Genomic DNA, 13,380 nt, shown 5'->3' on the forward strand with positions numbered 1-13,380 from the left:
GAAGTTCCCAGGCAAAGCAGGGGCACTGGCTAGGGGTGTTCCTGGGTAGGGCACGGCCCGGAGGCTTAATCCCGATGGTCAGGGATGGGGAGCGCTGGAATGCAAGGCCGGGCAGGCCAAGGGAGTCCACGCAGGGCTGGGGTGGAGCCAAACAGGGAGGCCTCGAGCGCCAGGCCCAAGCCCTGGCTTGACTCTGGGAGGGAGAGGGGGTGCTCTGGAGGCCTGGCGCCATACCCCAGGGGTGGGGATCGGGTCAGGGGTCCTCAGGCTGGGGCCCCCACGCGTGGGCGGGCGGATGGAGCTGCTTCCCCCTTTCTGGGGCTGGGGAAACCGTGGCGCAGAGCCTGCGGCCAGGTCTCCCTGGAGACTGAGTCCCTGGGCTCGCCTGCAGCCCACTTTAGAGCCTAGAACCGAGAGGCCCCACCCAGGGCACACAAGCGGGCAGCCCCGTGCCCACACCCTGCAGGACTTCCGGCCTTGGGTACCGGGAAGTGGCCGGCCCCTCCCTCCCCCGCCAGGCGGCTTCCTGCCCACCCTCACCCCAAGGCGGGGAGGGGGCGTGGGAACTGTTCCGGGACGCGCCCCTCCCCCCGCTGGGCGCCCTGGGAGCACGTTCCCCCTCCCACTCCCTAGGGTGGCGGGCTACCCCAGCATCCAACCCGACCCTCCTGAGACAGATCACCCCCTACCGTACTCAGCCCACTCTGTGACAACCAAGACCACCCCACCCCCCGAGACGAGCAGGCCGGACGTTCACTCGTGTTTCATTTTCTGTTTATTCCTTGCAATCACGGTGTTTGTGTAGGCTTTTTTCTTTTCCAATTTCATGTTTTCATACAGGAAACTCCCGCAAGGTGCTGGGACACCCCACAGCCCGACCCCCCGAGGGTGGGTAATGCTTTCTTGGGGGGGGGGCCCTGGCGAGGGCAGAGAGGGGTGGGCGGTTCCTGCCTGGGGCCTCCACCCTCAGACCAGCGGAGGCACAGACGTTATTTAAAAATCGTTAAAAAAAACCCCATCAGAACACACATTAAATAGATATCCAAGACAGCGCTTCAAAAACAAACCCGCCCCTTTTTTTTCTTTTTTTCTTTTTTTTGGAAAAACGAAAACAAAAACAAAGATCCTTGACCCCTACCCTCTGACCCCTCCCTGCCCACCCCCCCCACAAAAAATTTACAGAGCTACAGTTAACACAAGATGTTCACATCTGAAACCATTAACTTTAAACACATAACCGGGGGCAGGGTGAGGACCTGGGGTTCATCTAGGAGGGAGGGGCAGGCAGAGGGAGAGGGGTGTTGCGCAGCACAGAGGGGCGGGGCCAGGACGAGACTGACAGGTGGGAGGGCAGGGCCCAAACATCTCCATTATCAGTAAAAAATAAAAGTGAATGAAAAACACCCTCCACCCCCATTGAAATGGCCCCAGTAAGGGGGGGGGAGGTCTGTCCCTCTGCCCTGGGGAATGCCCCTGGGGCATGGGCATGAGTGGGGAGGGTCCAAATTAGACCAGCAGCGAACCCCCCCCAAGGGGGTTAATGCTACACAGCGTTGCCCCTCCTGGGGTTTCACAGCTCAGCACCCCCTCCCCTCCCCTCCCAGCTGCCGGAGGGCCCCCAGACACAGTCCACAGGCCCAGATCCCTCAGGTTGGGTGGGGAAGGAGGGCTGGGGGCGTCAAGCCCGCCCCCCCAGCCATTGCTCTCCGTATTTTTCAAGAGATTCCCAACCACTATTGGCTCAGTCAGAAAATTAATAGTCTATAAATACCCCAAGCTCAGAAAAACGGGGTGGGGCGGTGGGGTAGCGCTGAAGGAAGTCGCACAGTGCGTGGACGGGGTGCAGGCTGGTGGCGGGCACCTCCCCTCCCTCCCTCTCCTTTCCTGGCAGGAAAGGGTCCCCCCACCCCACCCCGCACCCCAGCCCACACCGCAAGGCAGGCTCTGGCCAGCCTCTCCCCTGAAACGGCTTTTCTTTTCTTTTCCAGGAAAAAGGAAAATGGAAAAGGAGACCAAGAAGAGAAAAGAGTACGGATGTGGAAGAGAAACAGTCCCTGGCGGTCAAGGTTTGCACCTGCCGAGTTGTTTTAGGGCCAGGGTTTGTGGTGGGGGCCTCTCCTCTCCGCGGCCCCCTCCCCTGTCTGTAAAGTGCATAATGAGGCATCTACATTTTTGACTTCAACCTGAAAAGGGTGGGGAGGGCGGCAGAACGGAAGGGGGGGGCGGCTTCCTTGTCTCCGCTCTCAACCATCTGGAAAAACTGCTACATATTTGGAGCTTGGGAAGGTGGGCGGGAGGGACCCGGCCAGGTCGGGGATGAGGATGGGAGATGGAGGGAGGGGCGGGGAGTGTGAGCCAAACCGAGGAGGCAGGAACCCAAGTCCATGGAGAGTTCGGAAAACCACGGTAGGAAGTGAAATTTCAAAAAAAAAAAAAAAAAAAAAGGCCGCGTAACCGGGAGGGGGAAGCACCCCACTGCACCGGCCGGCTGCTGGCCCTCCCGCGTGGGGCCACGCTCACGGGCCACCCTGGGCTGGGGCGAGGGACAGGGTTCCTAGGCCACCACGAACTCTGACTTGATGTCCGGGTTCACTTCTGGCTTCCAGACGGCGTCCTCGAAGTCGAGGCCCAAGCCGGCCGCCTCACTGGGGCCGCCGCCTCCCCCGCCGCCGGTGCTGTCGCTGCGGCCGGCCTTGCGGCTGGGCGGCCAGTGGTAGGGGCCCCGGGCGTCGCGCCGGGCCTTTCTGCGGAGCCGTTTCTGCTGAAGCAGCAGCTGCAGGCGCTCCACCTTACAGCGGGTGGCTCGGTTTTCCGTCTGCCGCAGCCGGTCCCCTGCAGAGGCGGCAGTGACCATGACCCTGAGGGCCCCTTGGAGGCCAGACCCCCAACCAAACACGAGGACCCCCAGCAGATGGGCATCAGGCCCAGTCCAGCCCTCGTGGACACTCCCCCTCCAGTGAGTGAGTGGGTCAAGAGGGTCTGCTGAACCTTTAGGTCGTTAATTCCACGTCTGCTGACCAGCAGGCTGTGAGTTCCATGAGGGCAAGGGCTGGCCTGAGCCAGGCGCTGGGGACACGGCTAGCATAAAAATGAGCTGGAGCTTGAACACTTTAGGCTGTTTCTGCGACCCAGGATAGGACTCAGGCTGTGCCTTGGTTTCCCCTTTGAGACGGGGCCTGGGGGCCCACATCATGGTTCTACAGGAGTCCGGAGGCGTCCGGAATAACCAGATCGCTGCAGTGGCGGGGCGGCGCAGGCCGCCCTTGAGCGGGAGGGGAAGCTAACCCCCTCCTCGGCCTGACTGGCCCATTCACAGAGGCCCCACGCACCATCTGGAGAAGGTGCCGGAGGGGGGCGAGGAGGAAGTGAGGATGGAACCCCCCCCCGAAGGGCACAAAGATGCTGTGTGCCCCCAACACACACACTCCCTTCTCTACACGCGCCTGCGGAGCAGGGCGAGTGGCAGCTGGCGGCCCCCTCCCCGCCACCATCGGCTCAGCTGCTCTGAGAGGCGCACAGAGGGGCCTTGAGAGACCCAGGACGGGGTGGGGTGGGGGCGGACACTCACCCGGGGGCTTGCACAGGCGGGCCTGGCTCAGTGAGGCCGGGGCGGCGGCCGCCAGCTTCTCGCAGGAGGTAGTTTTGGGGGCGAGGTCCGGGGCACACTGGGCGTGGCACCGCAGCTGGGTCAGCGATGGGGGCATGCCCTGGTAGTGCCGCGTGGCACTCAGGAGGTCGTTGAGGATCTGCAGGATGGTGCCGATGTCCCGCCTCGGCCGCCCGCTGCTGTCCTGGCAGTTGGGGTGCAGCGTACCTGTGGGAAGGGGTGTGGATGAGGACCCCAGTGGTAGACATGAAGCCTCAGCAATGCCTGGGTCCCATATGTGCAGGCGGAACCCCTGGGTGACACGGGCACTCGCACCCACCCATGAGGACGCGTGGCCTGCTGTATGGCCAGGCACATGCGTGGAGATCCCGGGGAGCGTGTCCCATCCCTGGTGTGGGTTCATGTGACTGCTCGCGGGACATGCCACGATACCTACCAGAGAAGGTCCCTGAGAAGACCCCCGGGGCGTGGTTCACGAAGCTCTCGATGACTGCGCCAGGTTTGCGGGAGCGGGACGTGGGGCTGCCCCCGGTGGGGGAAGTGGGGCTGGCACCGGCGCTGGCAGGGGCAGAACAGTCCATCTGCTAATGAGGGAGGGCGGCACATGAGCTTTGGGGTTCAGGGTCAGGGGATCACTCACCAGACCAGCACCAGCCCCGGGTCTAGGGACGGCCCTTGATACAAAAGATGTATCCGGGGCTCTGACGTTCTCCCACCACGTCCTTCCCCAGACTCACCTCGGGACAGGTGGTAGAGGCCGAGTGGGAGCGGAAAGAGCCGGCTGTGACAGGGGAGGATGCGGGCGCAGGGCTGGTGGGCACTGGGGGGACGCGGGCGGCACTGGACACTGGCCGGCAGGGAGAGGACACAGGGGTGGTGGTCACGCTGGGGTCTCCACGGGTGGCGGCGGCGGCGGCAGCCAGCACGTGGCGGTGCTGCAGCGGGGCGTGCTGGGCTGCGAGCTGCAGCTGGACGAACATCATATGGTCACCAACGCGCAGCGCCAGGGTCAGCGGCGAGCGGCCCGACAAGAAGTCACTGACCTGCAGAGAGCGGCCCGTCAGCCCAGGGCTCCAGCCTGCGGTGCCCCCAGCCCGGCCCGGCCCGGCCCCCCGCGCTGCGTGACCTGGGGCCTCTCGCCGCCCCTCTCTGGGCTCTGGGGTCCCTGTCGGTGCCACGGATGCTTAAATAAAATGAATCGGTATTTCCGGAAGCTGCCTCCGCCAGCCCGGCCCGGGCTGGGCGCCGCTGGGGGCTGTGGGGGGACAGAGGCGGGTGAGACGGGGGCCTGGCCCGCCCTGGCCAGCTTGGTTCTTTCAAGGGGAAACTGAGGCCAGAGGGGGCGGGGCCCAGCCAGCAATCACTGCTCTCAAAGAACCCTCACCTCACACCTCTTCCCCACCCTCTCTTGCTTGTGAACACTGCAGGGGCCTAGCTCAGGCCCCCTCCCAGCTAAGCCACTGGAGCAGTGAGTGGGTGGAATTCCTGGACAAATTCTTGTCCTAACCTTTGCTTTCTCAAGATAAATATTTATCTGTGCTGGGCGGGGCGGAGGCTGAGGAGGAGGCGTTGCCTCTGCAGGCACTGGGGGGGCCCTGTGAGTCTCCCAGGGCCTCAACACAGCCCATTCAAACGTGAACCTCCAATCTGGCAGCCCCTTCGCAGTGGGCGAGGGGTGCATACTACCCCCATCTGCACTGAACCCTGGCCAGTGCTGCGCTCTCCCCGGGGCCGGGATGGGGCGGGGGGGGTGGGGGGCGGAGGTTTCTGAGAAGTGACACAGGCCGCGATGACTCAGAACCACCCCCTCCCTGCTGGCAGCGGCTGGCGTAACCTTCCCTGCTTGGGGGCCGTGGGGAGAAGGCAAAGGAGGCAGGCCGAGCGCAGCCCCTACCCCACAGTCCCTGTGCACACGCCCTCCGCAGCCCCAGAGATGCCCTTTGCAGGAAGGGCCTGGGGTGGCTTCCCAAGAGCAGCTGGGGTGTCCCCCCCCGCCTCCACCCTGCAACTTCCTCCCAGGGGAGGGTGAACAGGCAGGCATGACTCGGTGCCAGGCGGAGAAGCAGCTCTGGGAGCCCAGTCACTCCGCCCAGCACCTCCCATCTCCCTCCTGACGTAGACACCCTGCGGCGGATGTGAACCAAACACGCCCAGGGGCCCCCTGCCAACCACAGCACCCCCAGGAGCAGGGAGCTCAGTTCACATTTGCCCCAGGAAAGCACACGCCAGCCCCACCCGGCTCCAGGGACCCTGGCTCTCCCGCCACCCCACTGCTCCTCCTGACGGCAGACCACCCAGCTCCTGGGTCCCCTCCTCCTCCTCCGCACCAGGCGGCTGGTGAGGGCAGGATGCTACACGCCGGGAGGGGGCGAGGGCCTCAGGGCAGGAGGAAGGGAAGCCGCTGAGCAGGTTCCTGAGGCCGGGGGCCAGCCCAGCCCAGCCGGGGAGGCCGGGGACCTGCCACCCCCACCCTGGCAGCGGGCGGATAGCTGAGGCCTGTGTCACCCTCCTGGGAGGAGGGCCCTGCTGCCAGAAAAATGAGGAAAGGAGGGGGAAAGAAAAAAGAAAAAAACTGCAACAAAACCGGGAACCCAGTGTGGGCCAGGCCCAGCCTTCCTCCTCATGGCCCAGCCTTCCTCCTCATCGCCCTCCCAGGCGCTTACTAAATATTTTCCTAACATCCTGTCTGGGCTGTGCTGGTCCCGGGGGCTGGGCGCCCCCTCCCCCTCCCCCTTTTGGGGCAGAGAACAAAGAGCAGAGGGAGGAGGGGGAGGAGTGACTCCCCACTCCTCGCAATGGGGTCACAGAAGGCGGAAAAAGTATCACCCAGTCCCATCCCTCCCCCCCCCCCATCAGAAATGTTAAAAAGGTTGCTCTGGGGAAACCGCAGTGGGGCGGGGGGAGAGCGCCTCGGCAAAGCTGGTGGGGCTGGGGATGCAGGCCCGGTGGTGTGGGAGCATGGACCAAGGTCACCCCGCAGGCAGGCTTGTGAAAGCTAGGCCCCCTCCCCCATAGCGGCCACCGTGGGAGAAGGCTCTCAAGGTCAGGTGGTGAGTGCTGGGGGGGCGGGGAGAAGGAATAGGAAGCTGGGTGACCAAGCCAAGCTGGCACGAAGGCGGAGCGGCGCGTCCCCTCCCCTCCTCACAGGCCTGCTGGGAGCACAAACAACCCCCAGGCTCTCCAGAGTGGCCGGGCACTGGGCCTGCTGCCCCCAAGGGCCAGGAGGGGGCCGGCGCGGGTCTTACCTGGGTCTCAGTCAAGCTCTCGAGGGCCTGCATCACAGACTGTTCTGGCCTGGAGGCCTGAGACTACAGAGAGAGGAAGAAGAGACCCTGAGCGCGCACCCGAGCACCGGGGTTGGGAGGGCCCCGCTTGATGGGTGGGGTGGGTGGTCCTGAGGAGAAGGGGTCCAGTGTGTGATGGGGACTGTGCTCACAGGGGAGGGGACTGCCTGTCAGTGTGGGGCCTCGGGGCGCACTGCCCCAGCAATTTACCATGAGGCCCGCCTCCACGGTGGGCACGAGCGTCAGCTTGCTGCCATCCCCCACGCCGAACTCCTGCAGCTTCCCCGAACTGAGCCGGCTGAGTGGGGAGGAAGGAAGAGGGTGAGGCTACACGGAGACAAGGCAGGGGCTCGGAAGCGGAGTCCGCGGGGGAGGGCTGGGCTCGTGGGGTAGAGACAGGAGTCCCTCACCCCCACCCCTTCCTGGTCTCCAGATACAGAGCCCGGAGTGTGTGCGGGGTTGAGGTCAGACCCTGGAAGCCTCTGCTGACAGTGCAGACCCCTTCTTCCAAGGAACCCCAACTCTGAACTGGGGGCACTCCCTCTGCGCCTCAGCGAGGCACGTTTTCACCATCTAGGCCCAGCGATCCCCTTGGCACCCTCCCCCCGCCCTGGGGCCGCCCCCCTGTAATTCAACCACCGGGACCTGGGCTGTCCCTGCGGGCCAAGCGCTTAGCCTTTCCGGGCTTTGCCGGGCGGGCCTCCCCTCCTCCTCCCTCCTCCCTCCTCCCTCCTCCTCCCTCCTCCCTCCTCTCTCCCTCCTCCCTCCCTGGCGCAGGCCGCCGCCGCGGCCGCCGCTCAGACAAAGGAGACCCTCCCCCTCCCACCCCTCCCCCACCGGGGCCCCTCCGCTGAGGATGGACACTGCGTGTCCCCGGAGGCCCGCGGAGGGAGGGCTCCCCGGCCTGGAGGCGATTTAAATGGCGGGGGGGGGGAGGGGGAGACTGCGGGAAGCGCTTGGTGGCGAGAACAAAGGGGGGCAGAGAGACGCCAGTGGGGGGAGAGGCAGCCAGACGCAGAGAGGGCCGCCGAGCAGATGCGGAAGCCGGCGGGTCGCAGGCAGAGGAGGCAGCCGCCGCGCCCCCCACCCCCGTAGCTGGGACCCCCGCGCCGCCCGGGACTCCTGCCTTCCGGTGGGGGACGCCGCCTAAACCCGACCCGAGGCGCCCTCGCAGCCGCCTTTGTGCAGCGACCCCGGGTGGAGGAGGGGGCCAAGACTGGCAGGGCCGAGCAGAGGGCGCCCGAGAGCGCGCGGCGCGCCCCCACCCCCCGTCTGGCCGCCCCCTTCCTTCCCCAAGCGGCGCGCTCTTTGTTCCCGCCCCGGGGCCGGGGCCCGAGGGGGCGGCGGGCCCGGGGGGCGCGGGGGCTGGGGGCGCGCGGTACCTACGTGTCTTTGTGGAGCAGCGCCAGGCGCTCCTTGGGCACTTTGAGGCGTTGGGACAGCCGCTTGCGCAGCCCCTCCACCGTCTCGTCGGGGGGCACCGACAGCTCGTAGCGAGTGCCCGTCGTGCTGTGGATGGCCAGGCTCATGGGCGCCGTCTCGGCCGCCGGGCCCAGGTCGCAGGCACCGCCGGGGGCACCGCGCCGGCAGCTCCGGGCGCCGCCGGGCTGCGGCTCCATCCCCGGCCCACGCTGGGGGGCTGGAGTCCGCGGGGCGCCGCCAATTCTTGCCGCGCCTCCGGGCAGGGCGGGGGGGCTCCCCAAACAGGGGTCCTCGGGGCCCCTGAGGGCGGGGGGCAGCGCGCTTCCCCTTCGAGAAGGTCCCAGGAGCGGAAGGCGAATCAGGAATCAAAAATCCGAGTGGCGCTCCGGGGTCGCGTCGGCTCGTCGGGGCACCTTGCTGGGTGGGGACTACACTCTCAGCTCCTTTCAAGGGCGGCAGGCGCGGGGAAGGGTCCCGGAGGAGGGGGCGCCGCTCAGCCGGCCGCGCTCAGGGCCGTCTGCCGCTCGGGCCGAGCTTCCCCGCGCGTCCCCTCCCTTAGCAACAGCCGCCGCCGCCGCCGCCGCCGCCGCCGCCGCCGCCGGAGGATCTGGGGGTGAAAGTAACAAGAAAAAAAAGTTATAATGTATCAACGTTCCGAGGGGCGGGGCCGCCGCCCCCTCCCATTCACTACTTACTCCGCCGGCTCGCGCCGACCAATCAGCGCGCGCCGAACGCCCAGTCGGCCACACGGGCCGGCCAATGGGAGCCCCCGCGGCACCGCCCCACGTGGCCGTGAGGACCCGCCCCTCGCTCCGCCCCTGTCCCGGCGGCCAAGCGGAGCGCGGCGGGGGCGGAGCCGGCGCCGCTCTGGCCCGCCTCCGCGCCCCCGCCCCGCCGCGGCCATTCATAAGGCCCGGGCCCGCAACAAAGGGCGGGCGGCCCGGCCCGGGGGGCGCGGGACGCAGGCTTAGGGCGGCGCGCCGTGGGGGAGGGCAGTGGCTCCGCGCCGAGGGAGCAGGAAGCCGGGGCCTTCCCCCAGCGCCGGTCCGGGAAGCCGCCGCGAGCGGAAGCTGGACGCAGTCCCCGCGCCTCGTGGCCGAGCCCAGGCTGGGGGGCTCGCGGGAGGGTCGGTCCGGGGCGCCCCCCACCCGTGAGGCGTGAAGCCCCGGCAAGGGGTGGAGCTGCGGGCGGGGCCTGCACCCCGGTGACGTGGCCGGTGCCGGAGAGGCCCTCCCGCGCCGGTGCCACCTCGCGTCCCACCCCCGTCCCGCGGGCCGGGCCCGCTTCCCGACTCGCGCCCGCCCGAGCCGTGACGTGACGCGGCGTCCCCGGCTGCGCCCGCGCGCGCCGCTCCGGGCTGCGGTGAGTCAGCAGCGCCGGCGCGCCCTCTGCCGGCTCCACCCGGGAGCGCTGCCCAGAGACCCGGGGAGGGGTCTCCGAGGCCGCCAGGGACAGGGGGCAGTCCGACGGGACTGCGGGCGTTGTGGGAGCCTCGCTAGGAGCATGAAGCCTCCAAGTCAGGAGAATGGGGCCTCACAGTCGGGGAAACTGAGGCCGGAAAGGCAACTAGCTCAAGGTCACTCTCGGGGAGGGGGAGTGCCCGAGGGGCGGGGCGGGGGCAGAGGTCCCTCCCGGGCTGTGCTGGCTGCGCCGAGTGCCTCCCACTCCACGTCCCTGGGGGCTTCCCAGGACTGGAGACACCTTTCAACCCTGCCTGCTCAAAGAACAAAGAAAAGTGGGGCACCCTCAAGAGTCTAGAGTGGGAACCTCCTTCCTCGGCCCGCAAGGTCCCGCCCCCCACTCACCGGGAGAGGCAAGTCCGAAGTCTCAACTGTCCTGAGTGTACCCACGTCCGGGCCGAGTGCGTGGTGGCGGAGCCGGTCTGGGGCCGAGCGGGCGGCCCCCGAGCCTTTATCCGCGCCGCCTTCCCTCGGGGTGGAGTTTGGGCGGCCAGGAGGCGGGGGGCCGGGCAGGCGGTGACGCAGGCCGGCCCCCGCCCCTGCCTGCCGGCCGGCCAGAACCCTGGGGCGCCGTCGGGCCTGGGCCACCCGCCCCCTAAATCTCGCATTTTAAACGGGGAGGGGGTGGCGCTCCTTGAATGCTACGAACCCGGGGTCACGGTCGGCCGCGTTGACGACTCGGGCGCACCCGCACTCTGGCCCGTGCTACGGGGTTTCGGGGTACACAGCTGGATTCCCTGCCTCGCCCCCTTTCTGGCCGAGTGCTTCCGCCTGGGGGCGCCCCCATGGGGGAGCGGGAAGGGGGGCCTGAGTCAGCGGCCTCAGTCCAGGAAAACAGGCTGGGGTCACCTGCCTGCAGTGGGGGGGCCCCAGCCAGCTGCCCCAGCGGCCCGGCCTCCTGCATCCCTTAACGGTGACCTCAGAGGGCATTTATGGAGCGATTCACCAGCGCCAGGCCTGCCTTGTGCATCCAGTCACCACCCGCTGGGCTTTGTGACCCCGTAGGGCACTGACCTTTGTGAGCCTCAGTTTCCACAGGGTGGCAGTAGAATGAAGTGAGAGAACACAGCCGACCTCACTCTGGAGCCTGGGGATGTGGGACCCTCACCTAGGCCTGGCAATATTGCCATGATCCCATCAGGCATGCTCACCTACTGGTGTCCTGCCTTTGTGGTGGGCGTAATCACCCTACCCATTTTACAGGTGAGGAAACTGAGGCCACGCAGCCATTAACAGGCAGAAAGCCTGACATGTCCTCAGGTGTGTCCCTGCAGGTCGCCCTGTGTAAGGGGGCTTTCTAAGGATGACCCTGGCTGAGGGTAGGGCCCTCTCGGTCGTCCCTCCCTCTCTGTCCAGAGGAGGAGGGGGACCCCAGGCCACTTGTCCACTTATCTGGTGTCTCCCTTTATCTGACCTGACCACCTCCGCCCCCAGCCTTGCCCTGGGGGCCCCTCCCAGGGCTGTGCTCCTTTCCAGGTCTGCCTCCTACTCCCACCCAAGGCTCCTGCAGCCTCTGGCCCCCCACCCTCTCACAGGCACACCCAGACACTCCCAGCCCCACAGGGTCAGGGCTGGGCCTGAGGGGATCAGGAGGCTGGGATTGAGGCATGGATAGGAGTTTGCCAGACAAACAGAACAGTGCTCGGGTGAGAAGCAAGTCAGCACAAAGCACCTGAGGCTCTCACGAGACCCGGTGATGGGGCCGGGCTGAAGGGCTGCGGGCCTGGCTGGCTCTGCCTGCAGAGAGAGCAAGAAGGCAGCACAGGGGACCGTGCGCTCTGAAGCCGGAGCATCTGAACACTGGAGGGCTCACAGAGGGACAGGCCAGGTGGGACCCTCAGGTGGGCAGGTGGCGCTGGGTGGGGTGCGGCTGAGACCTCCAGCAGGTCTGTGATCTCACGGGGCCTGGTTCGTCTGCCTGCAGGGAAGTGGGCTATCTCCTGGCATGGGGCCCCTGAGGGTCACACACACAGGGGAGGGAACCAGTGGCCCCTGCCTGGCTTTGCAAGTCCAAGTTGATAAACATGCCAGATCAGCCTGAGACCTGTTCTCTCCCACTCACAGCATCCCTGTGCTATGGGGGGCAGTCCCAGGCCGTCAGCACACTCAAGGCACGAGGAGCACACTCTTCCTGGGAGAGAGATGAACCCTTGGGCACCGCCTGCCCCCACAAGGCCCAAGGCCTGCACTCTCAGAAGGGGTCGTGACCCCAGGTTCCTGGCCCTGTGACCCATCCCACCCTGGGTGCCTCCCACCCCAGGACGCAGCCCGGCCAGCACAGGCTGATCCTGCAGCCGTTCGGGCGCAGGTGTCCCCAGGCCAGGCTCTGAGGCTTGCACGTCTCCCAGGGGGCCTGCATTGTGCTGGGGGTCCTAGCTGTGTGGCTGTGTCCCATAGCCCCGGGCTGTGGCCTCAGGAGGTGACGGTGCAGGCAGGTTCCCTGGTGTGGGGACCACTGGTCCAGGGTCTCCTCCCACAAGCCCCCACCAGCCCCCAGCTGTGTCCTTGCTCTTATTTATAGACCAGATGAGAAGCCAGTCCAGGAACTCGAAGACCTGGGCTCTAAGCCAGGAGACAAGGAGGGGAGGAGTGGGGCTGCACCTGTGACCCCACGGCTGTCCCAGCCTTAGCTGAGCTGGGGTTTCCTGAGGGAGTGGGGGCTGGCTGCTTGGACCTCACCTGCACAGAAGGAGCAAGCCCCAAACGGACACCGCCCAGAGCTGCAAGCTTGCCCGGAGGCTCCCCGTACATCGAGCCTCAGAAGCAGCTATGGGACAGTCATTCGCATAGGACCGTGACACAAGACCACACAGCCCACCCGTGCCAATGACAAGCCCAGGAGTGGCCTCTCCGTCACCTTCTGGCTGCCGGTGACACACAGAGAGGCCCAAGCTTTCCCACACACTCACCCCCCTGAAATGCCCCACCCGCTCTGCTCTGACCCAGGGCCAGGGAGGGGGGCAAGGAGGTGGCCAGTGCCTGGGCCACCCCCATGGTTGCAAAAGTGAGTTACTGGCTGAAAGAAATGGGACAGCGCTGAAGCTTCAAGGTGCCAGGACCGCCCCCGCCCAGCCACCCCACCCATCTGGGGCCAGTCCAGGGGCCCGGGTGCCACGGAGGTGCCAACACCACCAGGGATCGGGCACCTGGCCAGCTGGGGCCACCCACAGGCCAGGCAGGCACAGGGCAGGGCCTCCGTGGGAGCAGACAGGACCCACCCCTTCCCAGTGCAGCTGGGGTGGGGCCGGGGAGCCCACGGGACAGACGTCACAGTCTGGAACCTGGCAGAGCCTCATGTCTGTCCAGCAGCCCAGGCCCAGCCCAGAAGCGGCAGCCATGCTGCTGCCTGCCGTCCCCAGCCCTGGCTGGTGACCTTCGCCTGTGCCCACCCTCCCGGCGTGACAGCCAACAGCCTTCCCACAACCCAGCCGGGTTTTGCGAGCTGAGCCCGCACCGCACACCCCAGGTGGTTCAGACTACAGCCTGCTGAGCTGGGAAGGCTGAGGCTGGCTGCCCCACCTCGCTGCGCAGACACAGGAAACTGGGGGAGAGGCCGTGCTGGGTCCCGAGCCCACCACCAAGCAGGATAGAGTCAGCGTACGCAAAC

General features: G+C 66.8%; 1 protein-coding gene across 4 annotated transcripts; it reads right to left on the reverse strand.

Moving 5' to 3' along the window:
• Window positions 1-757: 757 nt before the first annotated feature.
• Window positions 758-11,269, reverse strand: MIDN (midnolin). 4 transcript variants are annotated; one of them, XM_059918975.1, is made up of 9 exons: window positions 10,119-11,269; window positions 8,278-8,920; window positions 7,102-7,189; window positions 6,853-6,915; window positions 4,734-4,862; window positions 4,345-4,650; window positions 4,044-4,188; window positions 3,569-3,814; window positions 758-2,832 (listed from the first exon to the last, which is right to left on the reverse strand). In XM_059918975.1, the coding sequence occupies exons 2-9, from the start codon at window positions 8,508-8,510 to the stop codon at window positions 2,555-2,557; spliced, it is 1,488 nt and encodes a 495-aa protein (XP_059774958.1). In that variant the 5' UTR covers window positions 8,511-8,920; window positions 10,119-11,269; the 3' UTR covers window positions 758-2,554. The 4 variants fall into 4 exon arrangements, with proteins under 4 accessions (XP_059774958.1, XP_059774957.1, XP_059774960.1 ...); XM_059918974.1 differs by having other exon boundaries at window positions 4,044-4,191; window positions 10,119-11,267; XM_059918977.1 differs by lacking the exon at window positions 4,734-4,862 and having other exon boundaries at window positions 10,119-11,266.
• Window positions 11,270-13,380: the final 2,111 nt, after the last annotated feature.

The sequence above is a fragment of the Balaenoptera ricei genome, chromosome 3 (genome assembly GCF_028023285.1).
Source record: "Balaenoptera ricei isolate mBalRic1 chromosome 3, mBalRic1.hap2, whole genome shotgun sequence".
NCBI lineage: Eukaryota > Metazoa > Chordata > Mammalia > Artiodactyla > Balaenopteridae > Balaenoptera > Balaenoptera ricei.